The 26,713-nt window shown below is 41.2% G+C and overlaps 1 protein-coding gene across 4 annotated transcripts in view; it reads left to right on the top strand.

Moving 5' to 3' along the window:
- Positions 1-26,713, top strand: part of JMJD1C (jumonji domain containing 1C) — a 306,728-nt gene that overhangs the window by 221,368 nt on the left and 58,647 nt on the right. For all 4 annotated transcript variants that reach the window (XR_013636074.1, XM_073353432.2, XM_073353433.2 and 1 more), the window contains exons 4-8: positions 8,478-8,583; positions 18,351-18,475; positions 19,504-19,647; positions 19,769-19,961; positions 20,050-21,731. Coding sequence is in view for 3 of the 4 variants with exons in the window: in XM_073353432.2 (XP_073209533.1) it covers positions 8,478-8,583; positions 18,351-18,475; positions 19,504-19,647; positions 19,769-19,961; positions 20,050-21,731 (2,250 nt within the window). In the remaining variant the exon portion in view is untranslated. The remainder of the gene's footprint in view (positions 1-8,477; positions 8,584-18,350; positions 18,476-19,503; positions 19,648-19,768; positions 19,962-20,049; positions 21,732-26,713) is intronic.

The raw sequence follows: 26,713 nt of genomic DNA, 5'->3' as shown, positions 1-26,713 counted from the left end.
TTCTCCAGCTGCTGCTTCTTCCTGTTCTTACTCCCCTTTCCTCTATAGGTTTAGTATACCCTTTGATCCTAGGCTTGGGCCTGAGAAGAAGGAAGGTTGCTAGCATGGGAGCCACGTGGGCATTCCCCAATTAAGTTCCCCCATTGTTTCCTTAAGGACCCTTGGTATTATTTCTGGTGTTACCTTATCTCTTTCATTGTTTCATTTCCCATTTGTTCCCCCCATCCCCCAACAGCCTCCTTTGATTTAATTCCATGTTGTCAAGCGAGATAATATCAAGCAGGTATACTGAGGTGCATATAATATTGATTTTAAAAAAAACCCACTTTCCTCTTTCTCCACAAGGCGTTACAACCATCAAAAAAAGATGATGATGGGGAGCATCCAGCCAGCAAAGAGAAAAGGGAGGGGTAAAAAGAGAAGGGAGGTGGAGATCCAGCTAACAAGGGGCAGTAAGGAAAGGAGGAGTTCATCTTCTGAAAAGGCTGAGAACTAAATAGAAATTTGGAGGGTGGGAGAAGGAAGTCATTTTGATTTTTCTGCAGGAGGGGCCTGCTGCTAAAAAATTTCTTGGTGTCTGATCCAACTGTTATATTTTGATGACAAAATTTGCATCCAAGAGGAAAGGATGCAAGCTTTCAGCAATCTGAATATTAAAGATGACACTTGTTGCTGCCATTGCTCTCTGAAAATCTAGAAACAGCTTTACATCCAATAAATTCCTGAGAGTGAAGACAGCTTTGGCAGTTTGGACAGACATCTTTATCCAAGGATGCAGATATAGCCCTTGTAGATTCTTTAAAATGATTCCTGTGCAAATAAGTAACTGCTTCTGCCCAAATTATCTTAAGCCAGCTAATTTTTATCTGGATCTTTACCTGCTCAACACATTGAGATAGCAAGAAAACTCCTCTGTCAGGATTTGAGAAAAAAATATATAATATAGATAATTGCTTATTATTAAACTTGTGTTAAAACTATATAGTGTTCATTCAGAAACCCTTTGTTGTCAGTGTGTCTTGGAGTAATGCATATGTATACGGGATAGAGATAACAATACCATGTAAAACTAAACACTGTAAGTTAGTTGTGTAAACTGAATAACGTGAAGTGTAAGTGCTGGTATATGTTGTAGAGAACATTGGATAGAAAATATTTCTGACATGCAAAGAATTAGGGTTGTCAAGCAATTAAAAAAATTAATCCCAATTAATTGCACTGTAAAACAATAATAAAATACTATTTAAATATTTTTGCATTTTTCTACATTTTCAAATACACCTCTACCCTGATATAATGCAACCCGATATAACGCGGGTTCACATACAATGCGGTAAAGCTCCGATACGCTGCTCTGAGCAGTGTGTTAACGGTGCTGGACTGGGCCAGGGCCGAGGGGTTGGATAAGGGGCAGAGGGTCTCGGGAGTGGTCATGGGCTCCCCCCCCAGGGTCTGGGAGGCAGGAGCTGGGGGGGGGGGCACTTCTGGAGGCCTGCAGTCCCAGAGTGGCCCGAGGGATTAGCGGGGGGGGGGGGTGGGGGGCTGGGAGCTGGGAGCATCCTGCTCCGCTTCCCTCGCTCCAGCCACAGCCGTGTCACTTGGGGGAAGGGATAGCCCTTGCAGGACCTTCCCCCCCCAACCCCAGCGACACGGCTGGGGCTGGAGCAAGGAAAGCGGAGCAGGCTGGGGCTGCATCGCTCCGCTTCCCGCCGCTGGTGAGTGTGGAGGGTGTCCTTTCCCCAACCTCCCCGCACTCTCCGGCGGCAGGAAGCGGAGCGCTGTGGCTGGGAGGTGGTGGAGTGGAGCGGGCTGGGGCCTCGTTGCTCTGCTTCCCGCCGCTGCCGGTGAGCCCCTGTCAGGGGGCGGGGTGTGTGGATAAGGGTCAGAGCAGTCAGGGAGCAGGGGGGTTGGGTAGGGGTGGGGTCCTGGGGGTGATTAGGGACGGGGGTCTCTGGAGGGGGCGGTCAGGGAACAAGGAACGGGGGGGGGGCCAAAGCAAGCTTGATATAACGCGGTCTCACCTATAAAGCAGTGAGATTTTTTGTCTCCCGAGGACCACGTTATGTCGGGGTAGAGGTGTATGTTGATTTTAATTACAACACAGAATACAAAGTGTACAGTGCTCATTTTATATTTATTTTTGATTACGAGTATTTGCACTGTAAAAAACAAAAGAAATAGTATTTTTCAATTCACCTAATACAAGTACTGTAATGCTATCTCTTTATCATGAAAGTTGAACCCACAAATGTAGAATTATGTACAAAAAAACCTGCATTCAAAAATAAAACAATGTAAAATTTTAGAGCCTGCCAGTCCACTCAGTCCTACTTATTGTTCAGCCCGTCGCTCAGACAAATAAGTTTGTTTTCATTTGCAGGAGATAATGCTGCCTGCTTCTTGCTTACAATGAGAAACTGAGAACAAGCGTTCGCATGGCACTTTTGTGCATATGTCCCTTCATGCTTCAGCCACCATTCCAGAGGACATGTGTCCATGCTGATGACGGGTTCTGCTCAGTAATGATCCAAAGCAGTGTGGATCGATGCATGTTCATTTTCATTATCTGAGTCAGATGCCAGTAACAGAAGGTTGATTTTCTTTTTTGGTGGTTCGGGTTCTGTAGTTTCCGCATCGGAGTGTTGGTCTTTTAAGACTTCTGAAAGCATGCTCCACACCTTGTCCATCTCAGATTTTGGAAGGAACTTCAGATTCTTAAACCTTGGGTCGAATGCTGTAGCTATCTTTAGAAATCTCACATTGGTAGCACCTTTGCATTTTGTCAAATCTACAGTGAAAGTGTTCTTAAAATGAATAACATATGCTGGGTCATCTGAGACTGCTATAACATGAAATATATGGCAGAATGAGGGTAAAATAGAGCAGGAGACATACAGTCCTCCCACATGGAGTTCAGTTGCAAATTTAATTATCGCATTATTTTTTTAACAAGTGTCATCAGAATGGAAGCATGTTCTCTGGAATGGTGGCCGAAGCACAAAGGTGCATACGGATATTTTGCATATCTGCCATGTTAAATACCTTGCAATACTGGCTACAAAAGTGCCATGCAACTCTGTTCTCACTTTCTGGTGGCATTGTAAATAAGAAGAGAGCAGCATTATCTCCTGTAAATGTAAAATGGCTGAACAAGAAGTAGGACTGAGTGGACTTGTAGGCTCTGAAGTTTACATTGTTTTGGTTTTGAGTGCAGTTATGTAACACAAAAAATCTAAATTGGTAAGCTGCACTTTCACGAGAAAGAAATTGCTCTACTGTACTTGTATGAGGTGAATTGAAAAATACTATTTCTTTTATCATTTTTACAGTGCAAATATTTGTAATAAAATAATATACAGTTTGATTCAATTATAACATAGAATACAATATATATGAAAATGTAGAAAAACATCCAAAATATTTAATAAATTTAAATTGGTATTCTATTGTTTAACAGCGCAATTAAAACTGCGATTAATCATGATTACTTTTTTAAGTTAATTGCGTGTGTTAACTGCAGTTAATTGACAGCCCTAATTTTTATCTGATCAACAGAGTAAAACTTCGAGCTTTTGAAATACTTAATATGTCTGTACTCTGACTATCCCTGGAGTCAGTGGGACAAATTAATCTCTTCATGTAAATTATCACCAGGGTTGAATTTGGCTCGCTGACTGCTGAATTCACTGGGGTCTCATCTGAATATGTGGAAGTTAATATTTAGGAAATGCTTGTTTTCTCGGGTAACACTTGGTGAGTATAACATTGTAAACATATTTTTCAAGTGTATTACACACCAGTTTTTATTTAATTCATGTCCTAAATCATCTGAAAATCTCTAAGCAATAAGAGGAAGCTGTAGTTAATTAAACCACAGATGGCAAGGACTATTGTGGTGCTGACCTCTGTGAAGACTGCAAAATCTACTTAGTCTTTTTTGGTGAAATACTGCAGCTGAAATGAGTTCTTATTGTTACAAAAAAAATGTCCTTCATGCATTAAAGCATTGTGTTGCAACATTGTGATTTGAGGAAGGTACTTTCTACGTCCACATTTCAGGTGCTTATAATATATAGCAGCGTTTCCCAAACTTTTTTGGCCACGGAACACCTGGTATATATTTACTGAACATTTACAATATTATTTTGTAGTTGTTTGGTTTTCAAATAAAAAATTGCGTTATTTATGCTCAAATATATTTTATTGTATTTTATAAAACAAAGCAAAAATACAAATTTAAAATAACTTGAACAATTTCTAACTGGAAAGCACATATAAAGTAGTACAAAAATCAAGTGCAAGACCCTTTTTTTTTTTATTACGATTCTTTCATGGAACACCTATTCACATTCCGCAGAACACCAGAACACGATTCTTTCATGGAACACAGTTTGGGAAACGCTGATATATAGAATACATTTTAGCTTTGGCTGTTTTTCCATTACTGAGACCATGGGATTGTCCCTCCTCCTTGGTCAGACAGGAAGAATTGACAGTAATTGGAGAATTTTAAAGCCCTCAAAGCGGAGCTCAAATTGGGCAGTGATGTGGATATATACTACTCCTCCATTTACTCTGAGCTGCCATCTTGAGCTCCAGAGTTCCAGTTTTCATTTTAAAACAAAATCAGTCTGTAGCCATTACAGTTGTGAAGAAAAGCTTGAAAATGTGAAAAAGCCCGTTTATTTCAATGAGGTGTTAATTCAGATGTCATAAGAATGGCCATTCTGGGTCCGACAGATGGTTCAACTAGCCCAGTATCCTGTGTTCTGACAAATGCAAACTTCTTAATGAAAATCTCTGTTTAGACAATGTCACTGTTTTGTGTGTGGGAGGAAAAATTTAACAAAAGTTTTGACTATCTTTAATCTACTGTACATGACATCTTATTTTGGTGCCACAAGTATCTGTCAGTTAGGTGAGTATCACCACTTCCACCTCACATCCTTTCTCCGGCTTCTCAAATCAAGAAGGAAAGAAGCAGGGCATCTGAGACCCACTGGGAAGTCAAGCTCAAGGGCCCTGCATTATATTCTGAACAATCTGAAGAATCACATTTTGGTATCTCAGGTGGACAGAATTTGGTTTGTGGGTGGAGCTTGGAAGAATATTGCTGTTTTGTGGGCTCTCCCCACAATTTGATCATTTGTCTCTTTGGGTCACCTTCAAGTTCCTAAGTTTGAGTCAAAAGATATATGAAGTAGAACAAGTAATCTGTAGCTGCCTGTCAACTATCTTGGATGCCTTGTTATGTATTTGGAGACTGAAAATGCTTTCTTGGACAAAGAAACTGTTTGTTTCTTGTGCTGTCTGTCTCAGCACTCAAACATACTCTGTGGTCCTGCAGTCTTACTCTGCCTGACCTTTCCACTCCCGCTATTGGGAGAAGCAGGAGGGGGCCTGGTTAAAATGGAATTATGGAAGTATAGCTCGCAATTCCAGCCTGCTCCACCACATTATAAGAAAGGAAATACTATGGCATAGGTATACTCGTGTTCTCAGAAGAACTTTGGAACATTTGCTTAAGATCTTTTAGGAAAATGGACTCCCTTGCATTGTTCAAAAATTCCAGGAAAGTCCTAAAAGCTTTGCAGTGTGTCATCACACAATGGGTCAGAATCTGAATCCAAGCGGCAAACAGATAAGTCAAATAATTTTTGCTCAGGTAGGAAGAAAACCACTCCACTAGAGCTGTGTCCACATCTTGGTGGGATGGAGATGGAAACAGCAAATGAGTTCTGTAAAGCCTTACATGACCTGGGAATTCTTCATTCAGCCTTCATCCACAGGTTGGTTATGGCCATGCTACTTTATGCAGCTGTCTTCTGGAAGGAGAGTAAGTATGGGAATACTACTTCTCCATTCCCATCCTTCCTTTCTATGGCTCTGGGGCACATTCTCTTGCCAGTATTTAGTCTAGTCCTCCCCTTGTGTGAGATGCTGCTACTGTATTAAGAATGCAGAGATTTTGCTATAGTCATCTCAGAAGGGCAAATTATAATCCCATTTATATGATGATTTGCTTTTTGTGACAGTGGCAAGCCAGCACAGACATCCACTCAGAGGAATCTTGAGTTCCAGGACTGAGGGAAGACTAATCTTGGATTGGGAGGTAACAAGACTAACACATTTTCTTTCAGAACAGAAGAACTCAAACTGTGGAAATTGGCAGAGAAGAACTATAGAGGGCATGAGTATTCTACAGTTTGACTGGTCGTCAGTCTAGCTAAGAAGGAAGTAAGAATCCAGGATCTGTGCTGTCTTGACCCAATCATAGGAAGTACCTTTATAGGGTAAATGGGATTATATTTTTTTCTTTAGGAAAGTACACCGCTAAGAAGTAAAACTAGATAATTCCAGATCAACATCACCGTCTGCAATGCCATCTTAAAAAGGAATTGAGGAAGTGCAGGTCTGATGGCCTTCCTCTTGTGCTCTCTACCAGCCTTTCTTGTAGGGTGCAATGAAGCACTAATGTGTTTAGCTCCAAAACACATTATTACATTTGAATGTATGACCAAGTGAATGCAAAAAAATCAGGAAATTCAAAGGTAAGGTGGACTACAAAAAACATAATTCAGCCACTTGGCATATACATTTAACTTAATATATAGACATACAACACATGCATAAGGGGGTAGAGTTATGGTGGTTGTGGAAACCATTACTTTGAATTTCCTGACATACTGAGCTTAAATTCTATTATTAGAATTTCTCCTTGACATAGTGATTTTTATTGATCATTATTTTAATTGTGTGTATAATAATTGAAAGTTCATAGCTAGAAGTAGAAGCTTTATTTTACAGTGGTTACCGAGAGTGTATTAAACATTCCAACATGTCAATGCTGTTAGAGAATAACTTTCTATATTAAATGCTTATAGGACTGGATGCAGGTCAGTCTTTATTAAAGGGTGACAAATCTGAATGAACTTGTTCAAATGTACTCTTTTCTGTTTAAAAAAGTATCTTTTCATGTGATTATTTTATATAAATACAAGAAGGCAATAACAGAAAGTATGTACTGTCAAAACCCTAGTTTTCAAAGTATTTTTCTCAAGGTATACTTTATTTTTGTAGATTAATACATTTGGAGATATTTTGGGTGATCTCTTAAAGGACAAGTGTTTTTTTTATACAGGTTTCACATATGGTCTTTTATTTTGCTGCTGTGACCTCATGTTGAATGAATTGGAGACATATAATAAAATGTCAAGTGGAGTAAGCTGTATGTGCGGGCAGAGGTATAAGAGTTGAAGCCTATGCAGTACTGTGGGTGGGAGACAGATTTTCAGTTTTCCAAGTCTGTGTCATCTTTTGGTCTCTAATTAGATTCTTCACACATCCCTACTCCCATTCTAAGGATAAAAAGTTAAAAGACAGGAAGGAAGCAGAAAGGTATAGGTGAAGGAAAACACTTTTAAATGGTAACAAGCAGACACTAAAAGGCAATGGGCAGTTATTATTAAAATATTTTATAACCTATGTGCTGAGGATCTCTCTAATTATTTTCTCTCTCTATGGGGGCCTCTTCACACAACTACATGTACCTTCTGTCCACCGTTTCCAAGATCTGCCAATGTACTTCTCAAAGAGCCACCAACTATGGCTTTTGTTCCTCCCAGTTACTCTAGGGCTCCTGCCACTGATTTCAAATTCAGGAGTAGTAATTGTGCTTTGAAAGAGAGAGAGAAAAATATCAGAGCCCACAGGTGAATTGACAGGTTGTAGTAGATCCCATGACTGAATAAACCATGTTTCTAAGTACAGGAAAAAAATGTTAATTTGTGTCCAGATCTGCCCCTTTATGAGGACAGTGCCACCAAAAATGGATTTATTTAATTTTCTAGATACTTTCTGATTAACTCAAAGATGTACATTGTAAAGAGAATTTATTTTAAAATAAAATCTTTGCTAATGACAGTTTGGACCAAAACTGAAATATGTCTTATTTCAATCAAGACCGTTTACCAGGTTCTGTGTCATATTAAAAACTAGCAATAGTAGTTTTCTTTTCTTACATATGCACATTTATATGTTGGTATAAATATTTAAATTCTCTCTTGCAGTGGCAGTGTGTGTGTATAAAAAAATATGAATTGGACATTTCAGGCTTCTGATTTTAACGCCACTTTGTTGAAACAAATGTTACCGTGTTCTCGTAAACATTGAACTCTTTATAGAGTAACATTAGGTTATAGGGAAGGCCTTATTTATGAAAGTGTGAGTCTATTAATAGCTTGTAAGTCTGACCATGTATGGGATCCAGTGTACTTTTTTCCTCATGAAAATCACTCTTACTACTAACAAATACAGCTTGCACGTATGAGATTTTTCTAAAAATAACCCATGGATTTGTATTGAACCAATACATTTTACAGTCTTGTTTCAAATTGTACTTTGGAATGTGTTTAGAAAGATAAACATCATAAATGTTATGAATAAACATAACATATGGTTCTTTTTTAAATCTCTAGGACGACGTAGACAGTCTAAACCCAGTTCTCAGGGACAACCCGCAGCTTCATGAGGAAGTAAAAGTCTGGGTAAAAGAACAAAAGGTTCAGGAGATTTTTATGCAAGGTAATTTGAGAAATATGTGTGTTTTGTATTTCCTTTTTTTTTTTTTTTTTTGTTTTCGTGTATATGTGTGTAGCTATTTTAAAGCACTAGGTTGGATGCCATTTATCCCTAAGTGGTATTATTATAGAGCATATCTCACACAGTTCAACTTTTCTAACTAGGCCCTTTGAAAATAGTTTGTTAAAACAACAAAACGCAATTGGGGAAAAAAGCTGTGATGCAAGTATACACCCAGATTTTCAAGCAAATGTGTAAATGATCATGCACAGATTTGGGGGGGGGGGTTGTTTTTTTTTAACTTGTGTCACACCCTTTAATAGCTATACAGCAGTTTAATAATACCATCAGGCAGAACGCTGGACATTTTATTTATGATTTTGGTGTTGAGACTAGTGATGGTGCCTTAATCAATAAATAATAACCACGTTTTCTTTTTAGTCCACACTATACTGTTATGTGCTCTAAAGAAGGAAACATTCTTTGGGATAACAAACTGTTAGTCAGAAGTACAATGATTTCCGTTAGAACTGCTCAGCTCTAATAACAATGGCCTGCCATTTACAATTGTGCTTCTTTCCAACCAGTTACTATTATATTGCGGTAACTATATCTGAAACACTATCAGATTTTGTACTGTATGATGGCCTGCTGAGATTTTGACATGTGGCTTTCAAATAGTTGAGGTTTTGTAACTCTCAGTCCCCATTCCTATAGTTGCTGCTAATCCATGAAGTTGTTGGTTTTCTAGTTTGTAAAATGGAAGTTTTGTGAAAGCTGATGTGAAGTAAGGGGGAGGGGTTTATTTGGAGTAACTTTGCTAATAAATCATTCTAAAGTAGCATACATTTACTATAGTCATGTAAGCGTTTGTAAGATCAAGAAGTAAATCCCGAGTTAAATAACAACACAAATTTTGAGGGAAAAAATGTGCAAAACAACCAGACGAAATTAAAAGTATGAGCATAAGGAAGCTAGAATTTTTAAGAACAAATCATGCCAAACTTCATTGCTGCTTTGATAAAATTACAAAATTAGTGGATGAAGGGAACACAATAGGTCTAATATCTGAATTTTAGTAAAACATTTGATATCTTCTCTCTTGCTGAATTTGAGTTGCTTAGACATGATTGCTATTCCATGGATGGTATGCTGGCTAATGGATGACAAACAAAGACTACTGGAATTAGACAATGTACTCAATTGTGGAGGAAGTATCTTGTGTGGTGACACTAGGGTCAGTATTAGATTTAATATTATGTGATCTGGAAGAGGGAGTTTACAGTGTGCTGATTAAATTTGCAGAAGATAATGGATTTGGAGTAGCATGAACTCAAGATAGGGCCAAATACAAAGGGAACTAAAACTGAATTCGTTCTACTTATTCATTTTATTTTGAATATAATAAAAACACACCTATATAAAGCTGTAGGCACCCCAACCACATAATACAACAAAACACTAACATCATTAAAATAATTGTTTAAAAGAAACTCTGCAAGCCTGTCCTCTACAAAAAAGCTCCTTTTTCATCCCTTCATCATTCCAGGAAGCTTACCCTTGTCAAAAACCCTATGAAACATGTTTTTGCAGCATGCCCAGAAGGTCATCAAATATCAGGCTGTTTCCAACCAAGGGTTGGAGCAAGTTCCAGAGCCTCACACATCTCATAGCAAATGCCTTGCTATCAATACCCTCTTTTTTTTTTTTATAATGAAGGGGATTCTAGCTCAAGTACCTCTGCTGATCACAGCTGTGGAGGTGTGGCATGGGGAGAGGTCGTTTCTCAGTTAACCATATTCTAGGCCATTTAGGGCTTTTGTAGGTGATAACCAGCACCTTAAACTTTGTGCAGAGACCAGTAGACAGCCAATGCAGTTTAAGGAGCACTAGTATCATATGCTCCCAGCAATGTGGCCTACCCAATAAAGCGAGACATTACGTTCTCTATCAGTTTCAGTCTCTGAATGATTTTAAGGGTAACCTCATGGAGAGCACATTACAATAGCTTCATCTTATTTTATTAAAATAAACTCATCTTTCCTTTCCTCCCCTCTGTTGTCTGTCATCCTTTATCAAGTCAGCATCACCTATCTTCCCAACTCAATCAGGCCCATAACTGGGCAGCATCTTCAAATCTGCCCTGTGTTTAAACCCACACAGTGAGGTTGTATTTAAATCCTTCTTCTTCTTTTTCAGTAAAATTTCCAAGATCCATCCTTTTTCTTTCTGTGCATACAGTATGTCTAAAACTGTCATCCAGCTTTTATCGTTTTCCTTTTTGACTCTTGCAGCTGCCTGTTCCCTGGCCTTCGTGACATGCACCTTGCTCCTCAGGTCTATTCAAACGCTGTTTCTAAATCTCTTCCTGTTTCATCTTTGTGAATGTGTTATCCCCCTGAGTCCTTCCACTGGCTCTCTCTTCACTACCACATCAAATCACAAGTTTGTTATTCAAGCCTTTAAGGCAGGGGTGGGCAAACTTTTTGGCCAAAGGGCTGCATCGGGTTTCGGAAATTGTATGGAGGGCCAGTTAGGGGAGGCTGTGCCTCCCCAAACAGCCAGGTGTGGCCCGGCCCCCTCTCCCATCGCTCCTCCCCTACTTCTCGCCCCCTGACGGCACCCTCCATCCCCTGCCCCCAGGACTCCTGCCCCATCCAACCCCTGTTCCCTGATGGCCTCCCTGGGACCCCCACCCCTGACTGCCCCCGCCACCCCATCCAATTCCCCTCTCCTTCCTGACTGCCCCCCTGGGGCCCCTGCCCCCATTCAACCCCGCTGTTCCCTGCCCTCTGACCGCCCTGACGCCTATCCACACACCCGCCCTCTGACCACCCTCCCCGAACTCACCGCCCTCTGTCCAACCCCCTGCTCCCTGCCCCCTTACCGCGTTGCCTGGAGCACCTGTGGCTGGCGGCTCTACAGCCGTGTCTCCTGGCTGGAGCCAGCCGCGCAGCACAGAGCACTAGGTCAGGCTGGGCTCTGCAGCAGCGCTGCCCAAAGCATTGTGCCAGCGGCATAGTGAGCTGAGGCTGTGGAGGAGGGAGAACAGCGGGGGAGGGGCTGGAGGCCTGCCTTGCGGGCCAGGAGCTCAGGGGCTGGGCAAGAGGGTCCCGTGGGCCGGTTGTGGCCCGCAGGCTTTAGTTTGCCCACATCTACTTTAAGATAGTGACAGTGTAGCACGCCCCTCCCCCCCCATTATATGCTTTTGTGCCTCCTTGTTGCTTCTCTGTTCTGCTGACAATGAGAACCATAATCATTTGTTTGTCCAAGCATGTTCATTCTGTCCCCCTATTGCGTAGGGTGCCTTTCCTGAAATCATCCATAAAGCCACTACCTCATACTTTAGCTCCCTCCTCACGATCCACTTCTGCCATGACGCCTACGGTAAATTGCCATCAGACAATGGCCAGGCAAATGGCCAACAGGAATTATTGATAACATTGTCTTCAAAAAAACAAAAAAAAAAGACTGGAAATGTTCAAATTATACTCCTAGTTAGTCAGTGTAATCATGTGCTACTGTCACTTTTACCATCGTCTTACCTCTCTGCTGCTTCTCCTTCTGTTTATGTGCACTTGTTATGTTTTTCCTTAATTTAGACTGAAAAACTCTCTGGACATGGGCTGTCTATGTTTGTATAATGCCTCATCCAAGGAACCCCCAGGTTAGAGTGGAGCCTCTGGGAGCTGCTGTAATACTACTAATAAAGAACTATGGGCCAAAACTTATGAGAGTGTGTTGGAAAAACTCCAAGCTACAATAGTACATACAAAATAAAATAATTTAAACACAGATATTCAAAATGTAGGGGCAAACGTCGAAAGCGATGTTTCCAAAAAGAGAGAGATGTGACAGTGTGCTGCAGATTCAAAGGGACTTTGCAAAAAGAGACAGTAGCATAAAAAGTGGATGCAATTTTGGGTGCATGCATATGGCCTTTGCATCTCAGAATGAAGAGGATGTAGTGCTTTCTCTGACACACTGAAGGATTGCATTCAGTTCTGGGCACCTGCATACCAGAAAGCTTTACGCAAATTGGAGTTGCAAGGAGCAACAAAAAGAGGCTAAAAGGGCTGATTTAAAATAGAAGATTCAGAGATCTAAATTTGTTAAGTTTGTGTGAATGACAATTAGGAAGAGGTGTGGTAATAACAGTTTATAAATATTTGAAGAGTATAAACACCAAGGAGGGGGAGAGTATTATTTAGGGTGGTATGCTACAAACAGGTATAACAGAAAGCAGTGGTACATTAGACACACCATTGGCCATTATATTAAGTATCAGGAAAAACCTTCTAAAACAGCTAAATGTATTCTGTTGTAAGTTTTCCAGGGGAAGTGGTGGAAGGCCCCTTACCTGGAACATTTAAAACAAGACAGGGAAAAGCCCTCACCAGTATTTTTAAAGGAACAATCTTGCACTGACATGAAAATGTGATAGATGATGAAATTGGAGATGGAGAAATATGTAGAGAGCATTCGTACTAGATAGTTTTGCAGTTGTACTTTGATTCAGCTTCCGAGTAGAATCCCTTGTTTTCTGCAAAAAAAAGTTTTGCTCCTGTAATTTAGAGATCCAGTTCACAACGTTTTGTATGTTTTAAACAGCCAGCATCCCGGTACTGGGGCTGGACCTGGGTCCCGGTCCTAGGGCTGTTTTTTTTCAACATCTTTTTTAATAATCTGGATGATGGGATGAATTGCACCCTCAGCAAGTTTGCAGATGACACTAAGATGGGGGGAGAGATAGATACGCTGGAGGGTAAGCATAGAGTCCAGAGTGACCAAGACAAATTGGAGGATTGGGCAAAAAGAAATCTGATGAGGTTCAACAAGGACAAGTGCAGAGTTCTGCATTTAAGAAGGAAGAATCCCATGCAACGCTACAGGCTGGGGACCGAATGGCTAAGCAGCAGTTTTTCAGAAAAGGATCTAGGGGTTACAGTGGATGAGAAGCTGGATATGAGTCAGCAGTTTGCCCTTGTTGCCAAGAAGGCCAACAGCACATTGGGTTGTATTAGTAGGAGCATTGCCAGCAGATCGAGGGAAGTGATTAATCCCTTCTGTTCAGCACTGGTGAGGCCACACCTGGAGTATTGTGTCCAGTGTTAGTCCCCCCACTACAGAAGGGATGTGGACAAATTGGGGAGAGTCCAGTGGAGGGCAACGAAAATGATTAGGGGGCTGGGGCACATGACTTACGAGGAGAGGCTGAGGGAACTGGGATTATTTAGTCTGCAGAAGAGAAGAGTGAGGGGGGATTTGATAGCAGCCTTCAGCTACATGAAGGGGGGGTTCCAAAGAGGATGGCTCTAGACTGTTCTCAATGGTAGCAGATGACAGAACGAGGAGTAATGGTCTCAAGTTGCAGTGGGGGAGGTTTAGATTGGATATTAGGAAAATCTTTTTCACTAAGAGGGTGGTGAAACACTGGAATGCGTTACCTAGGGAGGTGGTAGAATCTCCTTCCTTAGAGGTTTTTAAGGTCAGGCTTGACAAAGCCCTGGCTGGGATGATTTAACTGGGAATTGGTCCTGCTTCGAGCAGGGGGTTGGACTAGATGACCTTCAGGGGTCCCTTCCAACCCTGAGATTCTATGATTCTAAGCAATGGTCTCAAGTTGCAGTGAGGGAGGTCTAGGTTGGATATTAGGAAAAACTATTTCACTATGAGGGTGGTGAAGCACTGGAATGGGTTACGTAGGGAGGTGGTGGAATCTCCATTCTTAGAGCAGTAGACCTACAATTCTTCCATAAGGAGTTCAGTCACAAATTTAATTAACACATTTTTTTAATGAGCGTCATCAGCATGGAAGCATGTCCTCTGGAGTGGTGGCTGAAGCATGAAGGGGCATATGAATCTTTAGCGCATCTGGCACATGAATACCTTGGAATGCTGGCTACAAAAGTCCTATGGGAACACTTATTCTTACTTTCTGGTGACATTGTAAACAGGAAGTGGGCAGATTTATCTGGCTAGTTTGACCTCATACTCCAACTCTCTGCCCCAACTGTGAGTCCCTCATCCCTGGCCCCACCCCGGAGCCCACATCCTCAGCCAGAGCCCTCATACCCCTGCAACCCAACCCTCTGCCCCAGCCCTGAGCCCCCTCCCACACTCCAAACCTCTTGGCCCCACCCCGACCAAATGAATGCTTTGTGCACCAATATGGAGGGCACCCAGGCAGCATGGAGAAGGAAACTGTCTGATGTGAATGCAGAGGGCACAAAAGCTGGTGTAGGGGAAAGGGAAAGGAAGTAGATTAGACAAGGAGGCAGGGGAGAGAAATTGGAACTGGCTGGGCAAGGACACTAGGACTAGGGGCTGAGTGGTAGAAGAAACTGGAACTGGGAGTCTGAGAGAGGGAATATAGGAGACTGGGGCTGGGAGCTTGCAAGTGTGAGACTTGAACTGATTACGCAAGGAGAATAGGAGCCAAGTAAAGAAACAGGGTGCGGGGAGGAACTGGCTATGGGAAAGAACTCTGAGGAACTTGCGGGATGGAGTGGAGATTGTTACTGGCTGGACAATGAGACTGATTCTGTGAACTAGCAGTGGGGGAGGAACACAGGGAGGGAGAGGAGACAGACCTGACAAGTAGGTAGGGTACAGGAGGAGCACTGGCATTGGCTGGGCAAACAGTCTGGGAGTGAGGAGGGAATTAGTATATGGACAGGGGGCGACTAGGTCTGGCTGAGCAAGAAAACTCTTGGAAGGCACAGGAAAGAAAAAGGGTCAAACTTGGGGAAAATGGGCAGAAGAGGAGTCTTTGCCCACGAGATACACTCCCTGTCAGACCCAGGAGTGGAATCCAAGATTCCAGAGTCTCATGGTTCCTCTGCTGTCAGCAATTATCAGTGAAATCCATTGGCAAAGTATGTGTCTCATCCCTCTCTAATGCTGGTCCACATATGGGATGACAACCTACTATTGCTATCAGTTGCTCCATTAGTTCAAGTGGCAAACATCTGTGTCGTGGATCTAAGATTCCAATCCTGCTGATGAATCATGGGTGTCAATATGATGCTGCATGATGAATTTTCTAGTTTTTTCAGTTTGCCCTTTTAAAACCCGAGGAAACTACAGGCAAAAACCTGTGTTAAAAACATTTGGGTTGCTATGTCAAGCTCTCAAAAGTTAGCAAATGCCAGGATTAAGTTTGTCCATGCAACTTTAATTCAGTCCCCTTGTTATATGCATTATGTTACTGTCTTTAATTACATGATCACATACTATTTTTTCCATTGGACCCCTTCTACATTCAGAGCACAGGGTGGAACTGCTTTGGGGTGAATCAAGGTTGAGTAGTGAGGGACACTATTGCCTGCAGGGTCCCTGTTGCTTTTGCTGCAGAATTTGGAAGGTGTGTAGTGAATGAGGCAGTGGGTTGCAGAAAGAGAAAGAATGATCTCCTGGTTAAGGTACTTGAAAGCTGCCTTGGGGGAAGTACTATCCCTGTTTCTGCCACAAAGTTACCATGTGATATTTAGCAAATCACTTAAATCATACTTTTTCACAGGTGCCCACTAACTCTGTTTCTCATTTTCTGGGTATCCAAATTGGGACCCTGAGGTCTGATTTGCAGAAGTGCTGAGCAGTCACAGCTGCAACTGAAGTCAATAGGAGCTGTGCTTTGAACATACCAAGTGCAATATAATGCTAAGTTATTTTAGAAATCAGGTCCTAGACGTCTCAAATTGAGCTCCCAAAATTGTGGAAACATTTGATCCTTATCTTTGTGCCTCAACTCCCGAACTGCAAAATAGGGTTAAAACCACCCCTTCTTCTGTCAGAGGTGTCGTAGAAGGTAAATTAATGTTTGTGATGCATTCAGATACTGTAGTAATGAGAGAGAGGCCAAGTATACACTATAAACTTGCAGTGGTATAACTAGGTCACTCGTGTGTGAAAAATCCACACCCCGAACGATGCAGTTGTACCAACCTAACGGACGGAGTAGACAAATCTGTGTCGAAAGGAGGGCTTTTCTTGTTGACATATCTACTGTCTCTCGCAGAGGTGGATTAAATATGCCAATGGGAGAAGCTCTCCTCTTGACCCTAGTAGTGTCTTCACTGAAGCGCAACAGCAGCGCAGCTGCACGACAACAGCATTTTAAGTGTAGACCTGCCCAGAGATAATGAAAGTGAGAGGAATACATTTCTAATGCTCATGGTTGTGGGAAAAAGCTTGAAAACATGAACCCTATAGTCTCAGAAAGCAGAAGGCATGATTTTTAATGCTTTAGGATGACAATGCTGAGCAGTCTTATCTATGTTGTGTACATAGCCTTCTTTTGGACTTGAATTTGTTCAGATACTGTGCATATACTTTTAAAGGATCAGGTTTAAGATTTCTTTAACAAGTTTACACTTTTTAAAACTAGAGCACAATTCTTTTTTTTTAATTAAGCTAAAGTTACAATAAAATGTTAAAATATACTACATTGTACATTACTTTTTCAGGGTCAGATTAATATTCAAAGAACCCGGCAAAAAGTTATGGTTTGCTGGCTGTTTTCTTATCAACATATTTTTAAATCAAAATGATACATACCTTCCAAATATAACAAGACATCCTCAGCATACAATCTATTTTCTGTTCTAATCCAGATGATGTCTTGATGCCCTTTACTAAGTGGATTTTCTCACACTTATTTGCATATGGCTTTATTGCCAAAGCAACCAACAAGTTGGATAAGGGCAACCCTGTGTCATTCCCTAGACAAATTAAAAGGCAATGACTGATGGCCATTAACCAAAGCAGATGCTTAAGGATCAGTATACAGGACCAGTATGCCTCTACAAAACTGATTTAAAAAACCAAACTTTACTAAAATCTGTCTGAAGTACTCCCACTCCAGCCGGTCACAGGCTTTCTCAGCACCCATAGAAAGAAGCACACAGGAAGAATTTCAAGAATTAACACTGTAGATCAAATTCAGAGTTCTTCTGAGATTATCAGATAGATGCCTGCCAGCAATGAACTGAGACTGGTCTGGGTGAAACTATTTGTGCAAAATGACACTCAGTCTTTTTGCTAGAAGCTTAGCATAAGTTTTAGCGTCCATGTTAATTAAGAAATAGGTCTGTATGATACACAACTGGAATGATCTTTTCCTTCTCTAGGAATGAGTACAATTTCTGCCTCCATCTATGAATCTGGAATCTTGTCTCCCTGCAATATACCGTTAAATCATTCATTTAAAATAGAACACAATTCTTTCCATCTTTTTGCAGCTTGTTATGGGGCCACTAGAAGAGACTTTGCTTTTCTGAACTACCTCAGTGGAAATAAACTTTGTGGTCAGTGATGGACAAACTTGGCAGCTGCAGAACCCAAACACAGAGATCTAAATTGTTTCTCCTGAAAAGGCATCTGAGCATGTGATCAGCTTGTTCAACAGTGTCCATATAATCTGCTGTGACACTCTTGCCTTTCAGCTTACTCTTCTATGGTTACCTTTCGTGATTTGGTTTTTTTCATGATTTGTCTTTACAGATGCAGCAAGTGTTAGTAAGATAAGAAAACCGTTATTTGAAAACATTCGCATAATTGACCTTAGAATCACCAAATCATGTTAAACATTCCCATGTATTCCAAAATGTCTTTTTGAATCAGAAGTAAAATGCACTGGCTGGCCAGTGTGCTAGATACACATCTGGTTTGTTAATCATTCCCTGCGCATTTATAAATGCTACATGATCAAAAAAAAATTTTTTTGGCTGAATTTCTCAATGTTTTTCTGTAACATTTTCCTTTTAAAGGTCCATATTCCTTAAACGGCTATAGAGTGAGAGTATACAGACAGGATTCTGCCACCCAGTGGTTCACTGGTATAATTACTCATCATGATCTTTTTACCCGCACTATGATTGTTATGAATGACCAGGTAAATATTATGACCCTTATTCAGAAAAGTTTTATGCCCAATGTAAATGTTTGATATTTTTTAAAGTGTTGTGGTGGTGGTAGATTTATTATGCTGTTCTCTTCAAATGGATACAAGTATATCCCTTATTAGTCTGAAAGTTATGTTTAAACAATATGCATTTAAGCAATAAGTCAACGTCTAAGATTTTAGGTTCTCTTATATAATCATTACCTGATTATTGAAATGCTTAAAATGAATCAGTCTCTAATATCTAGAACCAAGAAACGGTCTCTAATATCAACTCTGCTTCGAATTTGTTTCCCATCATTCCAATGATAACTTTTTCAGAAGCAGTTAAAATCTCTTTGAGTCATGTGATATTAAGCATTTATTTTAGTAGCTTTCAGTTGCAGTTGGTACTATTCCTAAAAGTTTAAAACAAGAATTTTCATGGCAAAATGGAGAATTATATTCCAAGAGAAACCTGGGAGTATTGAATTAGTGTTAATATAGTAAATGACTTGTCTTCCTTGAAGTGACCAACAGAATCAAATGGCAGAATGCAAGTTTGTCTAACTTAATGTTCAAATTCTTTGTAATTAACTTGCAAATTTCTTTATATGAATCTGTCGTCTTGCTCTGCATTTTGCCATTCTCTTTCACCAGTTACTTTCCTCTTCTTTTTATAGCCAGATTGTATTCAGTTTTTAAAAACTTGCTTAATGGTCATCCTCTAACAAGAGTTTGATCGCTTTTCAGTTTATCATTGTCAGCTTGGGGGAAAAAGGAGCCAATGTAATAGTGGTCTAATAAAACTGTTAACTTGAACACAAAATGGTAATGCTTGGGTTTTGCTGCTTCCCCATTCCACTGAGAAGTCTTACAACAGGCTAGCTTGTCAAGATGAACTAGGGCTTTCCTTTGGATACTTTTTCAGTGTACCATATGAACTATGTATTTGGCACAAACATTGATGTAGGAAATATAGGGTAGACTATGTTTAAAAACCTGTTAATTATGGATTTCTTCTTCTTTTAATAAACCAGGTGTTAGAACCACAGAATGTTGATCCTTCTATGGTTCAGATGACCTTTCTAGATGATGTTGTTCACTCTTTGTTGAAAGGTGAAAATATTGGCATCACATCACGTCGCAGGTCTCGTTCCAACCAGAACAGCAACACAGCCCACGTAGATATATTTTCTTTTTCTACTTAAGTGATGTTTTGGTTTATTGTAAATGTTGAATATCTGTATTTAAACAGATTAATTAGGATCATGTTGGGTGAATTAATTATTTGATTATATTTAGGGGCATTATACACGTGCTCAAGCAAATAGTCCCAGACCAGCCATGAATTCCCAAACTGCAACACCAAAACAGAACTCTCACCAGCACCATCAACAACGGAATGCTCGTCCAAATAAAAGGAAAGGCTCAGATAGCAGCATGCCTGATGAGGAGAAGATGAAGGAAGAAAAATATGATTATATATGTCGAGGAGGTAGGAGCATTTTTGAAAGGGGAGGGGGAGAAATTCTTAAAACTGTCCCTGACTAAAAATGTAATAATAATTTCTTTCTCCTCTACAGAAAATCCCAAAAGTAAACATAAACACTTTATTAGTAAAAGAAGAAAACCTGAAGAGGATGAAAAGAAACTAAGTATGAAAAGAGTGCGGACAGACAATATCTCTGACTACTCTGAGAGCAGTGACTCAGAAAATTCAAATAAAAGATTAACAGATTCTTCATCAGAGCAAAATTCAGAGAATGAGTTGAAAAGCAAGAACACTTCAAACATAAATGGAGAAGAAGGAAAATCCCAGAGTAGTGAGGGGGTAGAGGAACAGACACTAATAGATAGGCAGTCTCCATGGGATGAAATACAAGCAGATAAAAATCATCAAGATGCAGAAAGACCAAAGTCAGCTGAATTAGACCTACAAGAAAAAAAATCACTCCGTCCAGCAGAGCAGCTGAAATTTCATAGTCAGAGTGCCAGTGATGCACGTGTTCAAGAGTGCAGTGTAGAAAATCGGAATACTATGGAATTGTTAACAAATGAGCAGTTTGTACCCAGGCCGCCTACACCAAAATGTGGTGGTGATGCAACTACTGAAACCAATTCTGATAAGGAGAGCCAGGAAAATGCTGCAAGTACCTTTGGGTTGCAGAAACTTCAGAAAATAGTGTCCTGTGGCAGCAATTTAAAACATCAATTTACAAATGTAAATTTTCTAGAAGTAAGAAAACGAGAAACTGATCAAAGTTGGGTTAGCGATGTTGTCAGTAAAATGGATTTGATACAGTCTGGGATTATGAAAACGACAGTAAATGAACATTTAAATCCTGAAAAAGAAAAAGTTCAACATGGCTCATTTGTGTCTTCATTAAATGTAGTTTCATTAGCTGAAGAGGGTAAACTACCTAAACAAAGTCCAGCCTCTGATGCTATGAAGTCAAAATCTAGTACTTCAGTTGATCATCCTAAAACAAAGTCATATTCTTCACCTGATGTTAAGCCTAAACTCACCCAATCTCCTGATACTGTGAAGTCAAAGGTTAGTTATCAGAACAGCCATGTTACTGGAGTATCAAGGTCAGCAAATAAAACTGAGCATGATGTGCCTAGGTCTAGTTTTCATCCGGTTCCAACTCGAGTTAGTGCGTTAGAAGCTACTAAAAGTCCTCTTATTATTGACAAGAATGAACATTTCACAGTATACAGGGATCCCACTCTTATTGGTCAAGAAACAGGAACTAATCACATTTCACCTTACTTACATCAGCATAATTATCCTCTTCATTCCTCATCCCACAGAACCTGTTTAAATCCGAACACGCATCATCCTGCATTAAGTGGTGCACCCCATCTGTTAACTGGGTCTTCAAATCAGACTCCATTATCTGCTATTAACACTCATTCTCTTAGTACTGCATCTCACCATTCTGTTCATCACCCTCATCTACTTCCTGCAGTGTTACCTGGAGTGCCTACAGCTTCCTTATTAGGTGGCCATCCACGACTGGAGACTGCTCATGCCAGCAGCTTAAGCCATTTGGCATTAGCACACCAGCAGCAGATGTTACAGCACCAGTCTCCACATCTTCTTGGACAAGCTCATCCTTCTGCTTCATATAATCAGATAGGACTTTATCCAATTATTTGGCAGTATCCAAATGGAACACATGCTTACTCAGGACTTGGTCTACCCTCCTCTAAATGGGTCCATCCAGAAACTCCTGTTAATGCTGAGGCTTCTTTAAGAAGGGTAAGTGATTCTGCTTTCTTAATTATTACTTTTAATAGTACTTTAAGGTCACTGGCTTGTATGCGCAAGTACAGTGGTTACAAAAATAATTGTTAGCCCATTTCCCAATAGTTGTCCATGAAAATGTTTTTTTTTCCCTTATATGCTCTTGGCAAAACTGCATAGAAGTATGAGTGTTCCAGTAAGATGACTGTTTCATAATGCACATGAATAGGGGGACCAAACTAAGAGGGCATTGGCAACCTTCATTCTGGCCTTTTCTAGCTTTTGCATGCTTGACTTTTTTTAATTTTAACTGACTTTTAACATAGCTGTTTTGGGGGTGGGGAGGGCGCAGTGGTTGTACATAACTTCCTACGGTTTTTAAAATACAGATTGAAGATATAAACATTTCATCATGTGAAACTATATTGGGTCATCAGTAAGGTTAGGACCTATAGATCCACAGCACAAAACTTTACCACTTGAATTAATGGTGTAACTGGTAGCAATTCACTACAGGGACCAGATACTACAAGGACTTTAAAAAAATCTTAAATTAATCTGTACCATAGAATCTCTATGAATAGAAATTCCATGCTTGAATAATGAGAGGCAGGAGGAATCTAGTACTGACCACCTGACCAGGATGGTGATGGTGAAATGCTCAGGGAGATTAGAGAGGCTACAAAAATGTAGTGCCCCCTATTCATTTGGTTCCTCAGACTGGCTGAGGAAAGTTTTCCCACCAAAACGCTATAAACTGGGAGTCACCCTGGAGAGGGAAAGGGTCAAACTTGAGGGATCTTGCTTTCAGGTCTCCAAAGGCCAGTTCTCAAAAGGAACCCTGCATGCAGACCTGGGAGTCACCAGCCCCCCACACAGCCAGTGTTGCTTTCCCTGGCTCACTGCAGACTGTTCCAAAATGGCTTCTCACCTCTCCTGAGCTCCCAGGGAATGGCATCTCATTCCCTATTGGTTGCAGAGCAGACTCTGAGTGTGCCCTTGGCTTCCCCTCTCCCAGGGATAGTGTGCCCAGGATATAGTGTACTTGAACTTTCAGAAGGCCTTTGACAAGGTCCCACACCAAAGGCTCCTAGGCAAAATAAGCAGTTATGGGATAAGAGGGAAGGGATAAATGGTCAGTTTTCACAGTGGAGAGAGGTAAATAGCTGAATCCCTCAAGGGTATGTACTGGGACCAGTGCCATTCAATGTACTCATAAATGATCTGGAAAAGGAGGTAAACAGTGAGATGGCAAAGTTTGCAGACTATAGAAAATTGCTCAAGAGAGTTAAGGCCAAAATTCACTGAAAAGAGTTACAAAGGTGTCTCACAAAACTGGGTGAATGGGCAACAAAATAGCAGATTAAATTCAATATTGATTGGTGCAAAGTAATGCATATTGGAAACCATAATTCCAACTATACATTAAAATGATGGGGTCTAAATTAGTTGTTACCACTCAAGAATGAGATCTTGGAGTCATCATGGATAGTTCTCTGAAAACATCTGCTCAATGTGCAGCAGTAGTCCAAAACCATTAGGAAAAGGATAGCTAGTGAGACAGAAAATATCATAATGCCGCTATATAAACCTACCCTTTTGAATACTGTATGAGTTCTGGTTGCTCCATCTCCAAAAAGATATTCTAGAGTTGGAAAAAGTACAGAGAAGGGCAGCAAAAATGATTAGGGGTATGAAATAGCCTCTATTTGAGGAAAAGGTAAAAAGACTGGGATCGTTCCTCTTAGAACAGCGATGATTTTGCTAGTGGTCTATAAAATCATGATTGGTGTGGAGAAAGAGAATAAGGAAGTTTTATTTACCTCTTCACATAACACAAGAACAAGAGGTCACCCAATGAAATTAATAAGCAGCAGGTTTAAAACAAACAAAACGAAACGCTTCTTCACACAACGCACAGTCGGCCTGTGGAACTCACTGCCAGGGGATGTTGTGAAGGCCCAAATAAAACTGGGTTCGAAAAAGAATTAGATAAGTTCATGGAGGATAGGTTCATCAATGGCTATTAGCCAAGGTGGTCAGGGATGCAGCCCCATGCTCTTGGTGTCCCTAAACCTCTCATTGCCAGAAGCTGGGACTAGATGAATCACTCGATAATTGTCCTGTTCTGTTCATTGCTTCTGAAGCACCTGGCACTGGCCGCTGTTGGAAGACAGGATACTAGGCTAGATGGACCATTAGTCTGACCCAGTATGTCCATTCTTATGTCCTTATGTTGTTAAGGGGATAAGTCACTCATTTTGCCAGTGGATTTCACAGCTGTTTGGTAGATAGTAGAGGAATGTTGAGACTCAAGAAACTCTGGTTCAGTTCTAGGTTCTGTAGGGAAGTGTGCTCCAGTGGTTATAAACTCTTTGGCCTTTGTCCACCTGTGTTCCTCACTGTCCCCCTCTTTTCCTGTCCATGTACACTCCTGGCTTCTGTCCCTCACCCCCTGCTCCTATTGAGACACAACCCTGGCACCTCTCCCTGCCGCCTCCTCTGCTCCTCACCCCTTGGCATGTGAGTCAGACTGATTATTTCTTCTCCTTCATGCTTCCTGAGTGTTAGCAGAGGAAGGATTGAGATGGTTTCAACAGCATCACTATTTAGTTCAGTGACTGATGCTACAGTGTCCCCTGGCAACCAGGTGTAGCAATTGCGTAAAAAGGCTTGCTCAGCCTCTGCCACCTGGGATGCAGCATGCTCAGTTCAGTTCGGATGTAGGAATGTGCTCAGTTCAGTTGAAACCTTTGGAGAGCAATGCTTCCAGTCTTTATCAAACTTCTGTTGAACAATCTGATTTTCAGAGGCTTATATTACAGTCTAATTTTGCTTTTCACAGGGGTAGCAAAAGGCAAGTCCCTAACACTAGGGCAACCTCCCTACCGAATTTTAAGTTCCTGCCTCACAACATGTAGGTGCTTGAGCTTCCCAGTGTTTGTGTAAGAATATTTTAACATGGGCAAAACATCTTCCTTTTTCTGATACTCATTCTTAGAAATGGCTGAACTATTGTAGCTGAGCCTTTTTCCAAATAGTTCAGTCTAAGGCAGACACCTGGCTGGAAAATATCAAGTGATTAAAGTTTGGCCAAGTCATAAGCAGTTAAAAAAAAGGCCTCATGAGGGAAAGAGGAAGGCAATCTGAACTGTAGGTGTCTCTGTCAGCTTCACCTGTAATGAAGGTATAGAAAAATAAACTAATTTCACTTAGGACTCTGAAGTCTATTGGTCTGCAGGTATTCAGTTTCTTAATTATATTGATAACAGCAATTGTTTTGTGCTGACTGTTGTCTTCTAGTTACAGCCCCAGCCAGAGTTCCCTCTAATTTTCCCCACCCATGTGCGGAATGAATTTTGTTATGTGCACCAATATGGAGGTGATGTGATGGGGTGGGGCCAGGGATGAGGGGCTCAGGGTTGGGGCAAAGGGTTGTGGGGCAGGAGTGTGAGGGCTCTGGCTGGGAGTGCAGGCTCTGGGGTGGGGCTGGGGATGAGGGGTTTGGGGTGCAGGAGGGTGCTCTGCAGCTCTGCTGGAGAGAGAGGACCCCCCAGCTTTCTCTCCCCACAGCAGCACCTGGGCTTGAGGGGGGAAGGGAGAGGTGGCTCTCCCCGACGCGGCAGCTCCAGGGCTGGGGCCACAAGATAGATGGCCTGGCCCTGGCAGGTCCGAGCCGGGGAGGGGTGTCATAGCAGGTTCGGGCTGGGGGAGGGGTGCCCTGGCCGCAGTAGGTCCGGGCTGTGGCAGAATTGGGGCTGCAGGAGGGACTCTGCGGCAGGTTCAGGTGTCCTGGTTGTGGCAGAGTTGGGGCCGGGGGTGGTGCGCTGTGGCAGATTTGGGTGCCCCGGCCGCAGCAGAGTTGGGGCTGGGAGGAGGGATGCCCTGGCCGCGAAAAGTGCGGGCCGCGGTTGGGTCGCCCCTCCCCTGGTCACAGCAGGTTGGGGGCCAGGCTTGGTTGGAGCTGGGGGAGTGGTGCCCCTCCCCCTGGCCAGGTCAGCTCCCCAGGCAGGTTCCCTGAGCGTCTGTGTGGCGCTAAATAGGCTGCTGCACAACTGCTCAGCTTACAGGGACCTTAGGCCCCAGCAACCTTTTTTGATTTCCTCAGAAACATTACTATGTTAAAGCAACCTTTTGGGTTTCATCGTGAAGTGCTCAGAAGTCAGGAAGTGAGAATTAAGGGTTTCACATGCAAATCTACTCCCTTGTGTGCATTATGATACAATTATTAATTACGACATCTTATGCTATATTTCAGTATAAAAATGTTTCTATCATAGACACTTCTGTCTCCAAGGTAACAAGTCATCATTAATTTTACATAAGTTATCAACTTCATTTAAAACAGCCTACACTAGTTTTCAAATAAAGATTATCATAATGCATTCAAGCAAGGAGGTAGAGTTAAAATTGTATATTCACACTTAAATTTTGTATTTCCTAACTTTTGAATACTTAGCTACACAACCTTAAGATTTCCTTAACATAGTTTGTAGTTTTAATAGTACTGTACTAATTGTGTGATTGAGTTGTGTAAAACAATTTGGCTAAATATAACAGGTTGCCTAGGCTTATCGATAGTTAATCATTTGTAGCATGGAGAAAAATGGTAAGAAAAGGGAAGGCTTATTCTTTTGTTTTATATTTACACTTGAAAGATAGTCCCAAGAAATATTAAACCTTATTTTCAAAGAAAATATTTGAACACTGATCATTCAACAAGTTAACTAATAATTGAACTTACACTTATTAAACTGTCAGTGGTTTGTTAGTTTTAAGGAAGTTGTTTAAAGAGAGGCCCGGAGTTGAAATTGTAAAATGATCAAGCTCGGTATTTGAGAATCAAACCTATCTCAGAATACATGTGGAAAATGTAAACATTTTTATACGCTATAAATCAAGTCAGTGGCATACTCAGATATCCCTACTCTATCCAAATATGCCTCAAAAACTTGGGGGGAAAAAAGTATCTGATTTGTAGTGGTAAAGTATATAAC

This window comes from Lepidochelys kempii, chromosome 7 (genome assembly GCF_965140285.1).
Source record: "Lepidochelys kempii isolate rLepKem1 chromosome 7, rLepKem1.hap1, whole genome shotgun sequence".
NCBI classification, from domain to species: domain Eukaryota; kingdom Metazoa; phylum Chordata; order Testudines; family Cheloniidae; genus Lepidochelys; species Lepidochelys kempii.
Note: the sequence above shows the minus strand (reverse complement) of the source record. Positions and strands in the feature narration are given on the sequence as shown.